Genomic DNA, 23,026 nt, shown 5'->3' with positions numbered 1-23,026 from the left:
ATCACTGTCCCTTATGTTTCCTCCTACCATGGAGATTCCAATGAAGCCCTTGGGAGAAATAACCCTGTCTTGTTTAAACCATCAGTGCTTGCATTATTGAAGATGCACATTTCTTTATGTTGACATATAGGGCTCCAATGTTTTTACAATGCAACCTGTCACTATGTTTCAGGACTTAGGTTACATATTCCACCAAGGATGAATACATTTTGAAGTTTTGTCCTTAGAATCATTGATTAGCACAGGTTCTCATTTTGTCCTCTTCTTTGGAATGACACACTAACTGTAATTAGGTGAATTAATCAATATTCTCCATTTAATCTGTTGTCATTGTAATTTATATAGCATTATGGTTTATAAATATTTCCTTCTAGTATTGATATAGATATAGGTTTAGGAAACTATGGAAAGTGAGATGGTGAAACAAATAAAGGTAAATATATAAAATTTAAAGTCTAGGGAGAATTCTAAACCTTTTATGAACTTCCTCCCAATGTAAATTTTATCAATTGTCATTTTTAACTATGGTAGCAAGAACAAACAAACCAAGACCATGACCTCATTAATACAGTAGAAACAGAGCTGAGCAAAGCTGTCCAAATGTCCAGACACTGGATGCAGAGGGTCCAGTGCTCCTGACACAGGCCAAGACACTCGAAGTCAGACATTGATTCCAGGAACCTATCATAAAGTCACTCACTGGGCACCCATGTGCTACTGCCCATAATTTACGGCGGCGGATTGAGAGATGTACTAATGTGAGATCTCCACGTTGCAAATGAGAACACACGCTTTTAAAGAAGCAACATGAGAAGGCAGCATGTGTGTTTTCTGTCAGACAAATATGGGTTCAAATTCATTTCCTACGCCTCAACAGTGGACTAACCATGTTAACCTTTTTGAATTTTAATGTAATTTGTGAAAAGTGGAACTATTAATACTCATTCCCACAAGTATGCTTGAGGAATTTAGGCGGAACAAAAAAAACAGCACTACAATATTAGCTACGTTTTAAAAGTAAATTTAAGGAAATACCAACAGGAACAGAGCAGTAGTTTGGTTCTGAATCCAAAGGGTGCAGTCCTTGAGAATGATGCAAGGGCATAGGAGGGGACCAAGTCAGCTCTCCTGAGATTGAAGGAAATGGCTCTCCATCACAAAAGAGCAGAACTCTTCCAGAAACTCTTACCTATCTGGAAGCATATTTGCAGACACCAGATTTTAAATAGGAAAAGCCATCTTTCAGAATATAAGCAAATACGATGCTACTAAGAGGAATATACCAGGTGTAGAGTCCTAATATCTCTTTCAAGCACCTTCCCCCAGGGAGCACTGGGAACTATTTCTTATAGGTTCCACCACTTTCCAACAGCACCATAAACTGGCATCTTAGGCACAAGCGTCTTTGGAAAACATTTCAGACCCAAATGCAAAGCAGGATCATCCAAATTGGAATGTGTCTGGTTGCTTCCTTCCTATATTAACTGCCTTGCCTTATTTTACTACCATTCCCCCATAAACCTCATTAGTGATAGGTTTCATTTTTAGTGGTACTGTGTGCCTAACTCTTATCTTGCATGCCAAGATATCAAATGTCGACTTGCTGGTTTTTGAGGACGCAGCTGTAGATAAGTGGCTTCAAGTTGCACAGGATTTGGCTCTCTTATTTTCACCTAATAGTTTAGAATTTAATATTTATTGTCTACATCCATTATGCATTATGTCATTAGGAGTTGTAAAGGTTTCTTTTTCTAGTTCTGAAAAGCAATAAAAAGATCAATAAAGGGCACAAAATGGCACAAAATAATAGCTTTCGTGCACTCAGATAACAACCCCTTTGAAGATATAATGGAAAGAGACGCCATTGAGAATAGCAACAAAGAACACTGACAAAGAAATGTTGCAAGAAACTTATGTGAGGTAACCTTTAAAACATTCCTAAAGCATCAAGAGCAAATGGAAAGAACCCCCCAAGCTCTTGGACAGGTTGATATAACAAAGATGTGTGTGTGTGTGTGTGTGTGTGTGTGTGTGTGTGTGTGTAGGTCTAGGCAGAATCCAAAAATATGGATCCTATCTAGTCTCCTTCCCCAGAATGGCTGGCTCCACACTTTGGAGCTATCTTGAATTCTCAAAGTGTGGTCACTAACCCAATGACATCAGCACTGCCAGAGAACCTACTGGAAATGCAGCTGGTCTTGCTTCTCCCTATACTTGTTGATTCAGATACTTGGAAAAAGGAATCCATCGAGCTACACTTTACTAAGCCTTCCAGATGATTTCGGTGTGAGCTAAGTCTGAGAAACGCCTCTCTAAGCTCCAGTTTAACTTTCAGGGCAGACTTGATCCTGCAGGTGTGGAGTCCGTCTCTAACTGCTAACAAGCTCCTCCTGAAAGCCGGTGCTGAGATTCTGAGACAATGCATGGAGAAACCATTCGAGGGCTAATCCATCTGCAACTCACTCAAAACCAACCCACCCTGTAACCTCCCCCCATACTCATTTTTGACCCAGGTATTAATGACAAATAATAGTTTAGTGTGTGATTCCTCCCAATATTGTGTTTACTTTAAATGTTTTAACCCACAGCACTATGTTCTTTTCAGACATAATTTATCCAAAAATAATTTGAAGATGCATTTCAAGCCTTGGTGGAGATTTTTTGGAGAGGCACTAATTCATGTTTATTAAATCATGACTGGTAGGTTATGGTACTTCTTGGAATGTAAGAAAGAAAATATCAGGGGGAAAGTAGGAGAGGATATTTGTATAAATTATATTTTGTGGGTTTTTATTTAGTTCATACTGTGTATTGTTTCATGTTGTCCTCAAATTTAGTCACTTAACACAGTAGGTATTTACTTGCGCATATGCTTTTCCTGGATCAGAAATCTGAACATTTACAGTCCCCTATGGGGTAATTCAAATGTGCAGGAATGCCTTGTACTGGTTTGGTGAGGGACCTACATCAAGGACCTTTCCAAGCTTCCTGGTTCTTTTTCCTGCCATGCCTGCTATATTAGGACCAGGCTTTCCAAACAGTCTCTTCACTCCCTGACTTGCTAGCTGATCTGCAGTGACTGGAACAATTGGGTCTGTTAGGTCTCTTCTCTCTGGCCCTCACCTACTCCACCTTCTCCTCCTTTCTCTACACTTGCCTACCTTGGACTTCATACATGGTGGCTGATTTTAGTAGATCATTGGAGACTGCAAAGGATCAAGAACAAGCTGTAACCCCTCGCATTGATCCAGCTGTCATGCTCTCTTGTATTTTTGCTGTTGTTGCTGCTTGCTTAGGTCTGAGGAGGGACCTTCGTGTGAAGATCAGGGGTTCCATCTTTCATCTGGTGTTATTAATCCTATTTTGTGTACCATGTGTGATGGTTAATTTTGAATGTCAACCTGATTAGATTAATACTTGGTAAATCCTTAATTTGGAGTATGTCTATGAGGATGTTTCTGGATAGAACTAGTATTTGAATCAGTGGACTGGATACAGAAGTCCTCTCTAACCTAACCTAAGTAGGCCCCATCCTATCTACTGATGTCTTATCAATACTAAAAGGACAGATGAGTGATATATTTGCATTTCTCTCTAACTCTTCTCTCAATTAGCTTACTGTCTCTCCTCCTCATTCTCTTCTGTCCTCCTCTTCATTACCCACTCCATCCTTTCCACTCTCCCTGAAGAGCTGGTATAACCATCTCCTGTCCTTTGACATCAGACCTCCAGGTTCTCTGTCCTTTGGCCTCAAACTGAGTTCTAACATCAGTTTCTATGGTTCCCAGGCCTTTGGACTTGCACACTCCTCTAATTCTCAAGCTTGAAAATGGACTGCTGTGAGACTATTCGGCCTCCATAACTGTGTAAACTAATTGCCACAGTAGATACCTTCTCGTATATTTGTATTATTCCTACAGACGCTATTGATTCTGTTTCACTGAGGAACCCTGGTTAACACCCAAATGTAGATTTTTGTGAAAATGAGACCTAAGTGTGCTGAAACTGATGCAAAATTGAACTGGTAGAGTTATGGACCTCCAAGAAACAAAACAAAACTAGGTGTGGTGGTGTAGGTCTGCAGCCCAGAACTCAGAAGGTGGAGGCAAGGAGATCAGAGGTTCACGGTCAACTTTGGTTACATGGTGACATAGTGAGTTCATTGCCAATCTAGGCTACATGACACAAACAAACACAGCTATTATTTCTTCCTACCTATTCATTTAATGGTATCACATTGGCAACTTAAAATTGCATCAATGCACATTGTCAAATAGTTCTAATTAGGGCTTTTCCCCTACCTGGAGACACAAGGTCTGGTCATAAGTCACTATTCGAAAGCTAGATAGTATTGCAAGTATCACAAATTCATAAGCCAACCATTACCATAAATTCCCTGGAAGCAATTATGTGGGTCATTTTCAAAATCCCAACGTGCTGTTCCAAGAATAAAAAATATATGAGGATGTGTGGCATGGGCCAGACACTGAGATTTTCAAAGCCTCAGTTCATTGCAAAGTATGAGCAAAATTGACATACACTAACAAATGGGACTTCTGATCCAGCCTTAATGTTTTTCTTAATGACTTTAGGATTGTAAAAGAGGCAGATCCTTGTCTAAACTAAATATCCTCTAGCCTGTACAACAGAAGACAAAGGGAAATTAAGAAACCTGTCTTAGAGAATTCAGGAACACAAAACTTAAGTACACTAATGCTACTATGGTGCACTCATCATCCTCAATGTCCTTCGAAGGAAAGGTTTGATCTCCACTCTTTCACGGTTTGGAGGTGGTGTTGGGAACGGGTGAGGCATAGCAGGAGGACTTTAGGTTATTTCAGGCATGCCCTGGGTGGGAATGGGGGGTACAGCCCATTACTCTTCATTTCCATTGCTTCCTGAGGTGAGTGGCTTTGTGATGCTTCACAGGATGTGCCCCGCCCCTGCCATATGCCTGAAGTGGGACAAGTCTGTCATGAATGCTAACTCCCAAAGTTATGAGCCAAGACAAGCCTTATCCTTTTGGAAGCTGTCTTGTCTTAAGTATTTGTTGTAGTGACAAAAAGTGAATGACAGTTAATAGTTGAAATACCTGAAATGACCCACTGGAGGAAAGGTATGACTTTTCTGCCATCTGGTGACTCCTACAGTCTTAACCAGTTTTTGTGGTAAACCACTGATCATTGGGCTTTGAACTATTGTACATTTCAAATGGATAGCTTCACCAGTTTCCTACTGGATGTATACACACTTAGTGGTGTTTACATGTGTAAGAAGAAAATAGCGGGAGGGTGGTGGCCTATACCTTTAATCCCAGCACTCAGAAAGCAGAAGTAGGTGGAACTCCAGGAGTTCGAAGCCAGCCTGGAATACAGGGTGAGTTTCAGGACATCTCAAAAAAAAAAAAACAAAAAAACAAAAAAAAAAGAGAAGAAAATAGTATATACTTTTAAAAACATAATTTGAGAACATACAAAGTATGCAAAATATGCAATCTAAGGGTACAATATATGAAAATCTTTGTCTATCAAGACTTATTTGTAATTTTTGCTAGATACTTTTTTCCATTTCCATTGGAAATAAATACTATGGATACATCCTAAAATTATGATGCTTACGAATTGAGTCTGAATGGAAAGCTAGGAATGCACCAAAAACCTACATATTTGTGATTATTTTTTCATGGGATAATTAAATTAGACAAAAGAAAGTCAACTATCTTTGAATTTTCTTACATTGATCCCTTGTTTGGGAAGACATTACATCCTTACCCAGCGTGCACTATCCAGAGCAGTCATGGTAAGAGAAGGCAACTGCCCACATTTGTTGCTGTGGCTTCAGGGAAATTAGAAGTTGGAAGAGGCAGTGAGCCTGGGCTTCGGTGGGTCCTGGGATGTCTTCCATGCACATCATTTCTTTTCTTTTTTTTGCATTCAAATACATTTTAATGACATCATTAACTATTTAAGATGAAATGAAATATTCACATTTCAGTAGGAAACATCATTTTAGTTGGATAAAAAAGACTCATCATGAACTCATTGTAATTAGAAACCAGTGAAGAAAAATTACAAGCTATATTAAGACTGTGAAGTTCAATAATAACAAAGATGCAAATGAATGGGAGAAACAAGAAGTTCTCCTTTTACACATAAGTAAAAATTTACTTATCTATGCTATAAGAGTGATTTCAAAAGCTCAGAATGAGAAAGATGATGATATCTTCACTGTTACAGAGTATAACAAAACACAAGTGTATAAACATCAATGTTTTTTTTTGCTTTGATCTAGTGTTTAAATTTACAAAAACATAAAATGAGAAAACAATCTGAACTCTCCACAAAGCAAGATTCTTCAAATAAAATTTCATTTATCCTTGAGATGGGAAACTCTGCTGCCAACAAAACAATGTTCTCAGTATCTCTCTACATACACCAAAATATTCAGGGAACAGCTTTAAATGAAAAAAACGGAGAATTTAAAATAAATTCATAGTATGGAATTATGATTGAAATATACTGTATGAATATTTTTAAATAGAAGAACGAATAAATATTTGCTGCAGAAGACTGAACCTGATGTTACTTTTTCCTTTAAAGGGAACAGTTTATATGCATGCACATCATTTCTAAGACTAAAGGAAAGCTTCATTGCAGACATGGGGGACACTGTTGACACCTCTAGTACCTAATTTCAGGGTGATGATCTCCCAGTTGTCCCTGTATGAACTTCCCTGGAAAGTCACCCTGGGCCATCAGCTGCCCTTTGCTTGGGAATTTCTCCTCCTGTTACAGGAAAAGTTCTCTCTTACTTGAAGAGCTCACAGCCTCTTCTGAAGCCTTTGGGGCCAAGGCAGATGGCCCATCATTTGCTAAGGGATTGGTAGGACCTACACCTTACCTGAAACCCCATCTACTTTCATCTATTGTGCTAATGGCTCTTTCCTGAGCTCATTCTTTTTGGAAAGTCATTTATAAAGGCTCCCTAAGTTTCGGGTTCTTTCTAGGGAGCTCCACCTATGAAACAAACTGCCCACACTTCTGAAGTTCTCTATACCTCTAAGACTATCTTGTCTCCCCACCTCTGGAGACCCACATTCTCTGAACATCAAAGAAGAGATACCCGTTTTCTCTCCCTGTATCCACCCATCCCCTCCAAGGCTGCTGAGGGAACAGATAAGATGTCTTGAACTTGTTTACCTCCTGGATAAAATACCACTCCACAGGAATCAGACCAGGAGTCAAGAAGAGGACCTGACTCATCTCAGGGTGACTTGGTCAGAGTAGGAGGGTCAGCTCTTCCACTGACTAAGCAAAAAGTACAGGGTGCTGGCTTGCCGACCTGGATATCCTTGAATGAGGCATCCATAATCCTAGGTGTCTTGAATACAGAAAGGCTCTGAGGTAGAGGGTGGCAGAGATGTGCCCTAGTGATTCCTCCTTACTCTCCAGACTCATGCAACTAAGCTATTTTTATACAACTGCTGCCTCCACCTTAGGCTCAATTCCAGAGATGATGCATGGCTATCGGCTGAGTCCCATCTGCTTTCTGGGTCTTAGTAGACACTTAGTGGTGGACAAACTCCTAGTCAAGAAGGGCTAAGGAGAGCCACTCATTTTTTTACTGACTTATTTACCCTTGTTTTGATGCCTCTGCCTTGTCTCATCCATAATCTCTATCCAACACACTCTCCCAATGCAGTTCCTTTGAAACTTGAAGGGCGGTGTTTTACATATATTTCTGTATTAACACTCCTGGCCAACAAGTGTGTGTGTTTTCTCTCACACTTATAAATTCTCTGATGTAAAGGGAGCATCTTATAATTCAAATCATTTCTGACACTAATTGAAGTCAAGCATGTGTCCCATGCAGGTTTAGAGCTAATTTCCCAAGAATTGTCCCTGACTTTGGAAGCCATTTGGATAATTGACTTTGAATGCCATTCACTAGCAGTAGACTCCCATGCTACTTACAACTTGCTCTGGGGGCAGCTACCAGTAAGAGGTGTTGTGATTCTTTACCATGATTTATTCATCAGAGTAGCCCACATGACTCAGGAAAGCACTGTACTTGTTACCTGTTTGGATTTTTCCATTACATTTGGTAATGTGGATATGTGTAAGTGTATATGCCTGTATGTGTGTTTGTGAGTGTGTAGGTGGAGTGTTTATGTGACTGTGCGTATGTATGTGTGCACATACACATGTATATGTATGTGTGGGGGTATGAGTGCTGTGTGTATGTGCGTGTGTGTCTGTATGAGTGTGTGGTATATGTGTGAGTGGTGTGTATGTCTTCTGATTGTCTAGGCAGTTTTGGAGCATAAGCTTTGTAGATGACAAATTCATGTTGTAACAAAAAGGCTGGACATTATTGCCAAGACATTCAACAGCCCCTGTCTACTCTCTGGAGGTCAGAGGATGAGGCTGAAAGTTTTGACCTTTTAGTCACATGATTGTTTCTGGCAGCCAGCCCCCATCTTTAGCTGTGTAGGAGTCACCTCATTAGTAAAAGGACACATGGTAAGAATCCAAGGATTCTCTCCTTTGCACCAAAGAAAGGCAAGAAGGCAAAACATATTTCTCATTATAAATCACAATCTTAAGGTTTTCTTGGGGTCTTGGACCTATAGGATTATCCTACAGTCTCTCATCAGCTTTTAAGTTAGTGAAAACCCAAGATGAATTGTTCTCAAATCTGGGGATACAGACAGCTAGTGACATACGGTGTGAGCTAGTGACTAATGTGGATACTGTGCCTTATGCACTAATATACTCAGAGATTTATGGAAATTTACACACACACACAGACAGACACAGACACACACATACATGGTAAAAGTTACATAGTAGAGAGTAACACTCACATTATTTCTGATAAGTATAAAACAGCAACACAATTTTACACTGGGACTACTGTGGATAGCCTCCCAGTATCTGTATCAAGCCATATCAATATTCTATATTTTTCGTTTGATTTTTTTTTATTTTGTTTTTTGAGGCAGAGTTTCTCTGTGGCTTTGGAGGCTGTCCTGGAACTAGCTCTCGTAGACTATGCTGGCCTTGATCTCACAGAGATCTGCCTGCCTCTGACTCTTGAGTGCTGGGATTAAAGGTGTGTGCCACCAACACTGGGCTTTCGTTTGATTTTTTTGAGACAGGGTTTCTCCCTAAAACAGTCCTGGCTGGCCTCGAACTCCCAGAGAGCCGCCTGCCTCTGCCTCCTGAGTGCTGGGATTAAAGGCGTGTGTCACCACTGCCCAGCTAAAATTCTTAAACTGAAACCTGACCTCAAAGGTAATATCATTAGGAAGTGGGCCTTTTGAGGGTCATTCAGTGAGGGTGGAGCCTGCGGCATGGTCTGAGCTCCCTCAGTAGAGATGTCCTAGGGAGTTTATTTGCCCTTCTCACCACGAGACTCCCAGTGGGGCATCAACATCAGTGACCCAAAGAAAACACCTCACTAGGCCCTGCCTGTGCTGTTACCCCGACCTCAGATGTTTTAACCTCTCACATTGTGAGAACTATTGTTTATAAACCACACCATCTGTGGCATCTGGTTATAATATACCAGAGAAACTAAGACATACCCAATATATAGATGGCACCGTGCCCTGGACCCAGAATTTTAGTAGAGAATCCATCAAAGTGATTTTCTTCTTCTTTTTTTTTAATTTAAGTTAGAAACAATCTTGTTTCACATGTCAATCCCAGCTCCCTCTCCCTCCCTTCCTCCCCTGCCCCCACTAGACCTCCCAGACCCCCACCCAGTCTCCACTCAGATCCCCAGGAAAGGTGAGGCCCTCCATGGCTCCATGGAGGATTTCCAGGATCTGTCATTTCATCCATGGCAGGGCCTAGAACCTCCCCTAAGAGTCCAGACTGAGAGAGCATCCCTCATTGTGGAATGGGCAGCCTAAGTCTATTTGGATGCCAGGGATAAATACTACCCTAGGCCCCATAGATTACCTAGGCCTCCTCACTGACACCCACATTCAGGGGGTCTGGATCAGTCCCATGCTTTCCACACAGCCATCAATCTGGGATCCAAGAGCTCCCCCTTGTTCAGGTCAACTGTTTCTGTGGGTTAAACCAGCCCTGTCTTAACCCCTTGGCTCATCAGGATTTTCTTTTTTAAAACAAAAAAAATGGAATTTTTAGTTGAGAAATGTGTTTTAACATACAATATTAATGTGGTTGTCTTTTTATCAATGAAGGCTTGTATGTGGGTCTTACAGGATTGTCCTTTAGAATATAGAAGTTGGCCTGTGAAGGCATGAGCACCTTCAGCGTACAGCAGTCATGAGGCAGCCCTGCCCTCAGAGACAGACCTTCAGGATCTGGGAGAGATATGAGAACCCCTGGTTTCTAGACATGATGTTCTTTCAGTTGGCACTTTTTGAGAATGGAGCTCTTCCGAGTAAAGGAATGTCAAATGTTAGAATTCCTTCCATCTTGAAAGGTGTTGGATACATTTGTGAACGGGTTCTTGCTGGCCACTCTGCAGATGTCACTGTGCACAGGTCCCTCCCCCAATACCACAGCAGATACTTGCAGAAAGTGGCAGACGCCTGCCAGAGTCTGGGCACTGAGTCATAAAACCCTAGAGCTTAGAATAAGCAACTGTTGGACCTCCTGGGCCCAAGCCTCCGCCAACTCAGAGTGTCTTTCCTCACTCAGCCTCAGTGTGGGGACATCTGGACACTGCACTGCAGGTTTAAAACAGTTGCTCACTGTGTGATGGTCTTCTAAAGAGGCCGTGATGGTGAGAACACCCAGAGGCTCAGGTAGTGGAGACAGCAGGAGACTCTCAGAATGAGGGTAACACTGGACAACTGAGCCAGCTGCGATGGTGGTTGATTCACAGGCTCTGGGCACTGCCCACAAGGATCATTGCTGTCTCCTCCTCTTGGGGGGTTTGCTCCAGACCTTCGTCTATCACCTTGTGGAGAGCGCTGTAATGTTCACGGTCTTGGTGGAATGCATGGAGCTCAGAAGCAGCTTCCCAGGCAGCAAAAGATGGCATGGGAAAGGGATCCGGCCTCTTATTTTCAAAAAAGCACTTGAGGTTCCTCTCACTCAGCTTGTTGGCACATTCCAGGAGTTTGTTTTCCAACTGTTCCCTCTCCCTTTGTGCGTACGTCTTCCAAAAACTCAGCTGCAGATAGCTGACGTTAGATTTGCAGCGTGCATAGCAAGTGGTCAGCAGAGAGAAAAAGGATGCGGAGCAAATCAGGCACCACCCTAGAATCTTAGGGAGAAAGAGATATTGAGGACACAGAAAAGCAAAATGGTATCTCAGAGAACTGGGAAATATTACAGGAGAGTATATAACCACATTAATACCACAGTCATTACTACCATCTCATTTGAAATGATTCATCTTAACTTTAAATGCTTTTTAACAGCCAAAACAAAGTTGTCTCAATATCCATATCCACTCCTCAACTCAACATTGTTGCTACCCAAAGCAATAACCAGAAGGCTGACAAATGGAAAGAGTGACTATCCAATAACTTACTACAAAAGCACTTCCAGTGGTATTACTAGAAGAAAGAATTCTTTCCCCCATCTAAGTACTGACCAGGTCTGACCCTGTTTAGCTTCCAAGATCAGGTGAAATCAGGTGCGTTCAAGGTGGTATGACCATGGATGAAAGGATTCTTTCTAATGGGTCGTGGTGGTCATTTGAATGAACGAGTGGTTTGTTAGCCAGGTGTCCAGGCATTCTTCAGTGTGCTCGCATGCTCCTGACCAAGCTTTCCCATGGGACTTTGTGTGTAGCCACTCTGTGGACCCCAAAATTTATTGCTCACAGTAAAGGAAAAAAGAAATAGTATAGCAATGCACAGAAACGTTAAAAATGTAAAGCCTTTCTAAATGTTGAGAGAGAAAAAAAGGGGGGGGGTGGAGCAAATTCTTTTCTACATATGAATGATCCCATTGGGGTTTTAACTTTAAAAGCAAACGTCTACAGCTAACATATCTTCTGACTTTATTACTTCAATTTAACTTTTCATAATCTGAATTAATTTTTGATTTGAGCAACTAACAGATTTCTTGAGAGCATCTCTTCATTTCAGTTCAGAGGCCCCTTACCAGATGGACCCCAGCGAGAACCAAAATAACAATCTGCAAATGGGTCCACTCAGATCCTAAGAGAGCCAAGATTAGCTTTAACTGAGTGGTTGCCAAGCTCTGTATCAGAAGTGGGGTTCCTGGAAGGGTCTCAGTCTACATAAGTGCCATTTCTGAGTTGGCATTCCTCAGGCCGAACATCTACCTTTCTTCTCACTGTGGGCGTTCCCTGTACCTTGGTCTCTATTGTAAAGTTACAGTTACCCATCTCGGAAGATATTTGGGGGGATCCAAACAAATGATGCTGGTCCAGAAGTTCACGCTTTCCACCTGTTATCCACCTGTTTGCAAGTGTCTCTTTCTGTTCTGTGATAAGAAGTGGGACACGGTCACTACCGTGCGAGAACCCTCCTGCTCTCCTTCAGTCACCGGTGGGCTTGTGGTTCACTCCCTCAGACCTTCCTTTCTCTCAGCATTCCTTCTTCTCCCTTGTGACTGGGCCTCATGTGTAGAAGCCTCCCAGCTCTACCTGAGTTAACCCTGATGAGCTAGAATCTATCTGGCCAGCTGTCCTCCTCCCCCTCCCAGACTCACAGCACCCAGCACTCCAACTACAATGAGGTGACTGTGCCTGGTCCAGCCCCTAGCTGCATCCTATTTGTCTCTTTCTCCAAATCCTGCCAGTTTTCTCCTTACCTTGGAATGCTTAATAATGTTCTAGAAGCTTTATGCCTCTATATGTCCATTATCTTTACATAACTTTCCACTGTGAGATCCCCCACTGTGGGAAACTGGGGTTCAGCGTTCTCCAGCACAGAGCTGGGGAGTGGCAGCATCACGATTCAAAACCAGCTGACACCAGGGCTGAGCTCTTTCCACTACTCCATTCCACCATCCTTAAGAACAGAGAGTCACCCAGCTGCTGCGTCTCTTGTTGCTCTGCCCCACCCATGAATGAATGCACTTTTCCACGGCCGCCCACATGCCCAATTATTGTTTTGGACCGTGTGATGCCTACTGCCGTCTGAACCTCATGGCCAGCACCTGCTATTGCTACATCTCCCCTACATCCCCTCAACCCCAAGTCCTTATTCTGGTGAAAAGTCACAGGTCATTGTGGCTGATCTAAGGCACGACCAGATGTGCCCATTTTCGTTGGGCTTATATTTAAAGAAGAGCTTATACAGTGATGAGTGCTTGGAGCTGGCACTGGCTGAATGGAGCCTGGTGCCTGCGGGGGCAACCCATGTGTCATTCACACTATCATAACATCAGTAATTAATACCTTCCTTCAACAAAAGATGGAAGGCACTCAGGAGCCCAACATGTCCCATCTAACTTATGCTTTGTGCATTAAACAAAGGAGTTTATTTAGGGAAATTCTTAGGCTTAATACTTTATAAAGAATATGATTTTATTATCAACGATTTTAGATTGTAGGAGCCTGCTTTGCTTTGATGTGCTTAGTGTAAGGGAAGTCCTTGCTAAAAAGGTAAAATTAGAGTGCACTTGTGTCTTCATCCAGAAACCAAGAGTCTTCCTCACAAATGACGACTCTTTATCTAATCCTACCACTTTTTTTTTGCCTCAGAAATAAGAAACCAACTTCATCTCCAGGCCAGGCCAGAGCTATACATGGAGATCTGTGTTTATATACCTGGCAAGATGACAAGTTACCTCCTTGTATTAACTAGTTGAAGCTGTAAATAACTTCTCTCAAGTAAAACAATTACCCAAATTCTGAGCTTCTAAAGTGTGGTGAGAACTTCTTTAGCTGCATAACACAGACAGTAAAGTCATAATCTCTCTATGGACTATGGTCACTCTTCACCGAAGGCCATTTAAAGACTGCTCAGTCCCACTTCGTTTGGGAAACTCTCCATCCCGACAGCATGTATGCACACAAGTAGCAGCGCCCAAGTGGTCACTCAAGGAAATCCCCACACTAATTGCACCGCATGCTACTTAGAAAAGCAGTAGCTGATTTGGTTCATCTGTATTTCGGTGGATGAAGAAACGTGTCTGTGTTTTTTGAGAAACCTGCTTGAAACTAAACAATCGACAGAAGGCAGTAATACTTAATTACAGTTCAGGGTTAGCTCACAGTGCGTGGTTTTGGTGGCTTTGCGTTCTGCATTATTTACAAAGTCAACCCAGGGAGACGGTTTTGAGCTCTTAAGTATTTACATATGCATAACCCAGTGGGTATTTTCTTTTTGGAAATGAAGACTACAGGATCCAATCAGCAATTTTACTGAGCCATCTTGTCCCTTGAAAAGCTTTTCCTGAGATTGCCTTAATGCTACATTGTGTTCCAATTTCCACTTAGTGTCAAAATTTTCTGGCAAGACTCAGACTCTGGCCTGGCTGACAGGAAGACAGAGAGGAATCTCCAAGCTCACACTGGGAGCAGAGAGTCACATTTGTCCTTACCTGAGACTGGGCTTGCAGGGACAGCTTCACCTCCTCATTGTCCGTGGGTTCCATGCTACTTCTGCCACAGGAGACTTTGTACAGCTCTTCCCAGCACTCTTTGGGCTTGCCCTTGCAAATCAGCTCCAAAAGCCTGGTGCTTCTTGTCCCACTCATAGCACATTCATAAAACGTCCCATTAAGCAAAGCCACAGAGAGCCACATCACTGGAGCCACCAATGAGCTCAGTGTGATGTGGCCCAGGACGTAGAAGAAGCGACAGCAGCGTCTCCTAGGGAAGATTTTCCTGGGGTTTATACAGCAGCCGGTGAAGAGTCTCCACGCCTTGTTATTCAGAAAGAATCCAAGTATCAGTAACACCCAGGCAGGGGCAAAGAGGAAAACCAGCCCATAGACCGTATTCTCAGTGCTGCAGGGGCACTTAAAGGCCACGAGAGAGAAGAGACGCTCGCTTCCCACGGTCAGCAAAGCCATGAAGCTGTAGCCAATAGCAGTTCTTTGGTTAAGAAAGAATTTTAAAATGCTCTGAAAAGCATCCATGTTGGAGACACACGAAGAGGGAGAAACGTTTGCCTTGGTTGCAACACAGCTACTGCGGCTGTAGCTGTAGCTGTGGAGGGTGGAGCCCTCTTGAAACAACAGTCCTCCTCTGTCTGCATCCAGCCAGATAAGGAAACAATGTCATTCCCCAGGAATGCTTATTTCCCAACAACGTTCAGATAATGCCTCCTACTGGTGAATACTGACACTTGGGGGCAGCCAAAACACCGACGATTAAACGCCAAGTGTGCAGGTTCCTTTTCATATTCTTTCCTTCTAAAGCAGGTGTGGAGTCTGCTTTAGGATGTCTCCTTGCCTCCCAACTGCCCACCTGTGGGTAGATCTAGACCTCTCCTGAACCTCAACGTGGTGTGTCATGAGAGGTTTCTTTGCTTGCTCTTTGCCCTAAGATTTAGTAGATGGGATTCTGGCTTCCAAAAACGGCATGCATAAAGACTTGAAACAAACACCGCTCAGGACTGGGATCATTGGAATTTATAAGAGAAGTGCAGAAACTAACTGAGCTTTTAGAGAAAAAGAGGAGTCGTCGTTTCTCATCGTGTAACTTCTTGATTCATATTAGAATCGTTTTGGCAGGTGTGGAGTCTGCATTAGCATGACTTCTGGCCTCCCAACTGCCCACCCGTGGGTAGATGTAGACCTCTCCTGAACCTCAGCGTGGTGTTTCATGCCAGGACACCTTTCTGTCTAAAGTGTCTTTGCCCCTTCTTCATCCCACTGTCTCCACTTGGCAAATGCTAGCTCTCTCCATTTTGTGTATTTTAGGTCTAATCATGATTTCGAATGTAAATTGGAAACTCATTCAGTAGTTTGAATGCAGTGGCTACTGAAGTTGGAAGGCACTTGAGAAAGGCCGTCCTCCATGAGAGAGCCTGTTAAATGAACCAACAAAGAAATGAATGAGGAATTTTTGTACTTCAAATTATAAATAATTTAAGAAAATTGCTTCCATTTCTCTTACGCTGCTCTTAATTTTAAAATTAAGTTAATTAGGGACTTTGAATGATGGCAAAACATCAAGCAAACAAATTTCCATTAATAGCTTTGAAAGTTGGGCCTAGGTGTTTCGAGAAAAGAAATTGCCTTGGGTTAGGAGCCATGGACCTAAAAGGCTACAGTCCTTGCTGTCATTTTACTTCTCTAAATGACAGATTACACATTTGTGAAACTTAAGCTTCAAAAGAAGAAGTGGAGCCAGTGAGATGCCTCGTGGGGTAAAGGTGATTTTCAGGAAACCTGGGAATCTGAATTGTATCCTTCCAACATACAATGGTGGGACAGGGGAACCAGCTCCTTCTTGTCCCCTGACTGTGTGTCATGTACACACAGTACACAAACAAACAAGCAGATACATGCAGAATAGTGTTTCAAAAAGAAGTGTGTCCTTGGATGCTTAAGATCTGCTTAAAAACAAAGACAGAAACAAACAAAAGGCGAGAGTAAGGTTTCTTCCATTTCTATGTTGCTGGGTTCTTGGAGTCCTATACCACAACAGACACTTTTGACAATTGTGTTATCACATATTTATGTTGCTCCCAACTCTACCCCTACATCTCCTCGAAGATCTGACATGTACAGTATAAGTCTGTGTGTCCAAAAATACATCCTTGTGTCTAATCTGCCCCATAACACCCTCTTCTCAGACCAGTGCCTCCGTCATGGAACATACGTCTCAGACCCCTTGTAACTGAATTGTATGCTTTGCCGTGATCACTGGGTATATACCATGAGGCTGTGTTGATTAATAATCTTTTTGTTTCGTGCCATTCTCAAGCCTATGTGTTTTCTCCAAGGGTTTTTGGAAATAATATTTTTTACAAATCATATTGTTCCACAGAGTCTAGCACTTTAGGATATTCTGTATGAATAAAAGATAGCTTAAGAGTCTCCCATGGCATAAGGTCAGTTAACTGCAAAGAAAAGTGTAGACGCAAGCATCCTGGTTGCAGACTCAGCTTGACGCGATGAGGATGTGCTGTGATACCTGGGTTATCTGAATAGACTTCCGTTTCAGACTAAGGCTGTCACCCTCTCTCTCTTTATCAGGTTGCTTTCAAGATGTACTTGGGAATCACACCAAGCGTGGTCTGTCACAATTCAAGCAGAAATGAATTTTCCCTGATTCTAGACAAGAATCCTCTGGCAGAGTTTGTAGAAGAGCTCCCTGCTGGACGATCTGCACTGTGCTACTGCAACTTACTCTGTGGAGTCATCAGAGGGGCCCTGGAGATGGTAAAGCACATGTTTCATCTTGCTAGCGTGTTAGCCATCAGTGCTGTCCTCTAAGTGTAAGAGCCTCAAAGCAATGCACAGTCCCTAAAGATGGGACCTCCAGGACGTGCTGTTACCTCAAACCTGCCATTCAGCTCCTTGGGAGGTAAGGTAGGAGGATCAGGATTGTATGTCCAAGGCCAAGTCTGTGATACGTAAAACGAACTCAGCACCATCCTGGGCAATTCAGTATGGTCCCGTATTAAGAATTTTTTAAATGAAATGGAAGACTGAGGATTTTTGCCCAAGAGAAAGAAATCTGCCAGATGACTCAGCTTGTGCTGTTAACCCTGACAGGCCGGTTTCAGTCCTTAGAACCCATACTACCTAAGGACTGAGCTGACTCCTGGAAGCTGCAACTTTCTGTCTTTTTTATTTATTTAAATTAGAAACAAACTCACTCCCCCATCCTCCCCCGCCACTCACCAACCCCCTCCAAGCCCATACCCAAACCCCACTCCCCTCCCTAGGGAGGGTGAGGCCCTCCATGGGGGATCTCCAAAGTCTGTGAGGAAGGGAGAGGAAGATATGCTGGAGCAGGAAGGTTGAGACAGGGGAAGCATAGAGGAGAGCAGCATGAGAGACACCATAATAGAGGGAGTCATAGGTTTGAGGAGAGATCTGGCACTAGTGAGATTTCCAGAGATCTACAAGGATGACACCAACTGGCAATCTAAGCAATAGTGGAGAGTCTACCTTAAAAACCCTTCCCCAATAATGAGATTGATGACTACCTTATATGCCATCCTAGAGCCTTCATCCAGTAGCTGATGGAAGCAGAGGCAGACACCCACAGCTAAACACTGAACTGAACTCCTGGAACCCAGTGACAGAGAGGGAGGAGTGATGAGCAAAGGGGTCAGGACCAGGCTGGTGAAACCCACAGAGACAGCTGACCTGAACAAGGGGAGCTCATGAAGCTGTAACTTTCAACTTTCATTCACACTCTGTGGTACATGTGTCTATGGGAGCACACGCACACCAAACGAATTAATAAAAAAAGAAAGAGCTCCAGGAGTCCACCATGTACGTGTGGCTGGTGATGACCTTTCATGGTTTCTCCCATGCAGCCTCAGCTGTAGCCTCTGCAGACTTGCTGGTGCTAGACAAACTGCACACACACTCACATAGTCTCAGTACCTTGCAGGCCACCGTGTGGAAGCTTCAGAAAGTTCCTTGCCCCATACACCTCTTAGTAGATCTAATCACAGCATGGCAGTCTGAGCTGCCAGCCGTGATGCTGTGTGGGAGGGGATAGCTGAAGGTGTGTGTTCCAGGAGGTGCAGGTCAGTGCAGGTCATTTTCGAGGCTGATTTTCACACCCAGTTATCCCTTGGTTTAACTGAGACAGCTATTAGCATCTGAAAGGTATTCGGGACTGAGCCTGCAAAGATTGACAAGATACAATTGCTGCCACAGAGAATCTCCTGTCTAGTTCATGAAGTCATGTTCAAACAAGTGTGATAAAGGGGTAGAGAGGGTCCTGGAGTAAGAGAGAATTCATACAGTCTTGATGGAAACTCTGAGCTGGCTTTTTGAAGGAACAATGGGAGTTAGATGAAGGTCTTTGTAAAGAGAGCAGGAAAAAAATCGCATTTCAGATAGAGGATCAGAATGTTCACAGGCCCCTCAAAATGAGAGGACCAGAAACTCAAATTAGTTCAGAAGGACTGGCATGAAGACTGGGAGAGGGTTTGCCATAGCAAAGTCTTACATTCTTTAATGATAAAAAGGGGATGTGCATGACGGGCCTGGACATTCATTCTTCTACACTGAAAGTATCAGACTAGATACAGGTTCATATTCAAGGAGATGAGAGTCTGAAGTCTCTGTTCCAGAAATTCCATTCCCTTGTCAATCAGATAAAGGCATATATGGAAGGAAGAATACTGAGGGAGAGAGGAGAACCAGTGGGAAGCTGATGCTGGTGACCTCAACTAAAACCAGAAGACACCCCTGACAATAGTCATCAAGAGGCGACTCACTGGGCCAGTACTTGCCAGGGCAAGACAGGGAAAACTCAGATGTCAGCTGGCCGAAAGGGACAAAATTAAAAAACAACCTTCAGGTTCTGAACAACCTGTAGGGAAAGTTACAATATTAACCCATGGAACAAGACTAAAAGGGTTGGAATTGATGAAGGGAGGAGCTCAAATTGGAACCTACTAATGTTGAGATGTTAAATAAACCCACAGTGAGGATTTTTTTAAAAAGCTGTTTGTTTTTTAATCACTTATTTATGGACAAGGTCTCATTATGTAGCACAGACTGGCCTCAAACTCATTATCCCCCTGCCTCAGCCTCAGAGTTCTGGGGTTACAGGTGTTTGCCACCATGTCTTGCCCAAGTTGTTGATGTGTCCCTACAGAATATGACTGAAGAGGTGTCAGAATTGACAGAAATACCTAAGGAGAGTCTTATAACAGGAAGAAAAGGGAACACGATCAGAACTCTAGGATAAGCAGCCCAAAAGACTGAGTCAAACAGAGCACAGAAGATAAGTACATGGAGTAGTCAGAAGCAGGAAACTGATAGAGAGTGATGGGATTCCAGAAACCAAGAAACAGAGTATTTCAAGAAGACAAATGAGACCACTCAACAACATAGTTGACCCTGTAGACAGGGTTTCTCATTGGGAAACTCCCAATATAACCACACAGAGACTTATTATTAATTATAACTGCTTTGGTGATAGTGTAGACTTGTTACTAACTAGCTCTTACATCTTAAATTAACCCACATTCCTTATCTGCACTCTACCACATGGTGGTACCTTTTTTCGGCATGGCATGTTCACCTCCTGCTTCCTCTGTGTCTGGATAGTGACTCCTTTGACTCCATTCTTCTTCTTCCCCACATCCTCTCTGCCCCCAAAATCCTGCCTAGCTATTGGCCATTCAGATATTTATTAAACCAATCAGAAGGCGTCTTGGCAAAGACATATCTTCACAATGTACAGAAGGATTATCCTATAACTTAACCCCATTTACCAACAGTTTGGAGAGGGCCTTAGTAGAGGCTTTGATGAAGAAAAGATGAGGGGAAAAAATAATTTGTCTGACTGGTGAGGCTGCAGTAGCTGACAAAGAGGCAATAGCCAACAGCCAACAGTCTTGCTTTTCTAGAATCTTCTCTATTAGGATAGTGAGGCCAGCTTTTATCCATTCTAAACCTGTGTTTGTTGACCTTCTCAATAAAAATCCATGCATATAATTTTATTTGTGGAAGTTAAGGAAGGGATGAAGTAACTGATAGCCCTAAAGTATAAAACAATGGGGATAATTGCACGTATCTTCCTTGCAGATCCTTCATGATGTAGTACCCTACCTAGATTGTCTTAGATTTGATCTGTGTCAGTCAGCATTATATTAAGGAAAGGGAAGAGAAGAATTGTAAGTTACACGGAAAAGGGTAACCATATAACTAAATCATAAATGGGATAAAGAAGTCTCTAGCTTTCATAGGTAATTCTTGATCATATGTGCTGATCACAAATGTTAGAAGTCATGTGGTCTCACATGTCCAAAGAGCTGCAGCAGAGTCTGTGTGTTTCTTTAATGGACTTTCTGTTATATTTTCTAAGACATAAAAAACCCATAGGGAAGCAAATTAAGAGATTAATTATAGGCCCTGTATTTCAAAGTACAGTCCATTCTCTTTCATTGAATGGTGGATGTGGTAGTTTGAATGTAATTAGTCCTCATAAGCCTATAGGGAGTGACACTATTGGGAGGTGTGGTTTTTTGAAGTCGGTGTGGCCTTGTTGGAGGAAGTATGCCACTGTGGGAGCAGGCTTTGAGGTCTCCTTTGCTCAAGTTTCACTCAGTGTGACACACAGTCTACTTCCTGTTGCCTGCAAAATATAGGACTCTCAGCTCCTTCTCCAGCATCATGTCTGCCTGCATGCCACCATGTCCCACCATGATGATAATGGACTGAAACTCTGAACTGCAAGCCATCACCTTAATTAAATATCTCCCTTTATAAGAGTTGCCGTGGAGCCAGGTGGTGGTGGTGCACTCCTTTAATCCCAGCACTCGGGAGGCAGAAGCAGGCGGATTTCTGTGAGTTTGAGGCTGGGCTGGACCGACAGCCTCCAAAACAATACAGAGAAACCCTGTCTGGTAAAAACAAACAAACAAACAAAAAAACAAAAAAAAAGAGAGTTGCTGTGGTCATGGTGTCTCTTCACTGCAATAGAAACCCTAACTAAGACAGTGGGTATCACAAGGCAAGGGTTTTGCACTCTTTATGAACCAAACAATTTGACACTTGGAGGTCTGTGGTTAAGAAAAGCCAGGCTCATTGCCTAGGAGTTCTTTATCTGGGAGGGGTGAGTCAGGTAAGGTTCAGTAAATATTAATTAATTGCCTGCTAGACCCAAGAGTTTTTCACTTATTACTTTCTTCTACCAGTTACCTTCACTTATTTATCTTCTTTATCCCAATGACTAAAAATAACTCTGATCAGATTCTCTATTGAAAATAGGTCAGCAATACTGTTCTGCTCTTACATGAACACATTTTAATGAATAGAGAGGTAAGCCCTTGGGCTTATTCATTGTCTGGGAAATGGGAAATGCTTTCAAGTTGAAAAGAAGGCCTAGCCATTAAATATTCATGTTTGTAATTCAATATCTAATATTGTATTTATAATGTATTTAGTGGGTATTTTTCAAAGCTCTCAAAGCCATAGGCAATTGCTAAATGTCGTTAGAACAAACGATTATATTGTTTAGCTAATGACAGAATGCTTTATGGCAAGTCAGCTTGAGAAGAATTCTATAAGGACCCATTTTTCCTCTGAAGTTCCTCTTGACCAAGCACTCAGAGTGAGGACTATCTGTGAGTTAGGAACTTGCATCCTTCCTGAGGCGGGTAGACAAGTCTGGGACATTCCTGGACCACTTACCCTCCCTTCAGAGCATACACCACTGATGACATGTGGCCAAGATATCTCTGGAGAATGCAGTCCAAGGTTCTTTATTCATAAAACAGATGTTACTTATCAAAAAGTGAAGACAGAAAAACATAAATGTGAAAAAAAATTTAATGACACAGGCCTGTTTTTTTTTCTCTCCTAGGTTCATTTGGCTACTGATGTTACATTCTTGCAAGACAGACTAAAAGGCGACAGGGTGACAGAAATTGGAATAACATTTCTAAAAAAGCTGGACGAGAAAAAATATAAACGGAAAAAATGAAGACTATCGTGCAGAGAGTGCCATGCATGCTTAGCTGACCAGCGAGTATTAGCTAAACACCCAGTCACAGAAGCTTTGCTTTCCCTGATGTCATGGGCTTTGACAGGCTTATACATTTTGCTGTGTATCACACATTTTCAGGATTTCAGATACACATAACCTCTTATAAAACAGCGAGCATGAATTCCACATGTTAGTCAACCCAGCTTCAGCCAGTCTACCCATTCAACTACCTGTGGCAATAGGGGGAAAATAGAGGCACCACTGTTAGGTCATTATCTCTTTTCAATAGAAAAAATGGATGAAATGATACAGCATTAGAGAGAGACAGACTCAGCCAGGTGATGGTGGTGCACGCCTTTAATCCTAGCACTCAGAAGGCAGAGGCAGATGCCTCTGTGAGTTCAAGACCAGTCTGGTCAGAGTAAGTTCTAGGACAGTCAGGACCACACAGAGAAACTGCCTCAAAAAACAAAAAGAA

General features: G+C 42.5%; 2 protein-coding genes across 2 annotated transcripts in view; one reads left to right on the top strand and one right to left on the bottom strand.

Moving 5' to 3' along the window:
• Positions 1 to 22,837, top strand: part of Trappc3l (trafficking protein particle complex subunit 3L) — a 44,160-nt gene extending 21,323 nt beyond the window's left edge. The window contains exons 4-5 of the mRNA XM_040728361.1: positions 17,118 to 17,303; positions 22,426 to 22,837. Of these exons, the coding sequence (XP_040584295.1) occupies positions 17,118 to 17,303; positions 22,426 to 22,545 (306 nt within the window). The 3' untranslated portion in view covers positions 22,546 to 22,837. The remainder of the gene's footprint in view (positions 1 to 17,117; positions 17,304 to 22,425) is intronic.
• Calhm5 (calcium homeostasis modulator family member 5) lies at positions 10,035 to 15,134 on the bottom strand. Its single transcript, XM_005073275.4, has 2 exons — positions 14,511 to 15,134; positions 10,035 to 11,250 (listed from the first exon to the last, which is right to left on the bottom strand). The coding sequence occupies exons 1-2, from the start codon at positions 15,048 to 15,050 to the stop codon at positions 10,861 to 10,863; spliced, it is 930 nt and encodes a 309-aa protein (XP_005073332.1). The 5' UTR covers positions 15,051 to 15,134; the 3' UTR covers positions 10,035 to 10,860.
• Positions 22,838 to 23,026: the final 189 nt, after the last annotated feature.

This window comes from Mesocricetus auratus, unplaced genomic scaffold (assembly GCF_017639785.1).
Source record: "Mesocricetus auratus isolate SY011 unplaced genomic scaffold, BCM_Maur_2.0 Super-Scaffold_100018, whole genome shotgun sequence".
NCBI classification, from domain to species: Eukaryota; Metazoa; Chordata; class Mammalia; order Rodentia; family Cricetidae; genus Mesocricetus; species Mesocricetus auratus.
Note: the sequence above shows the minus strand (reverse complement) of the source record. Positions and strands in the feature narration are given on the sequence as shown.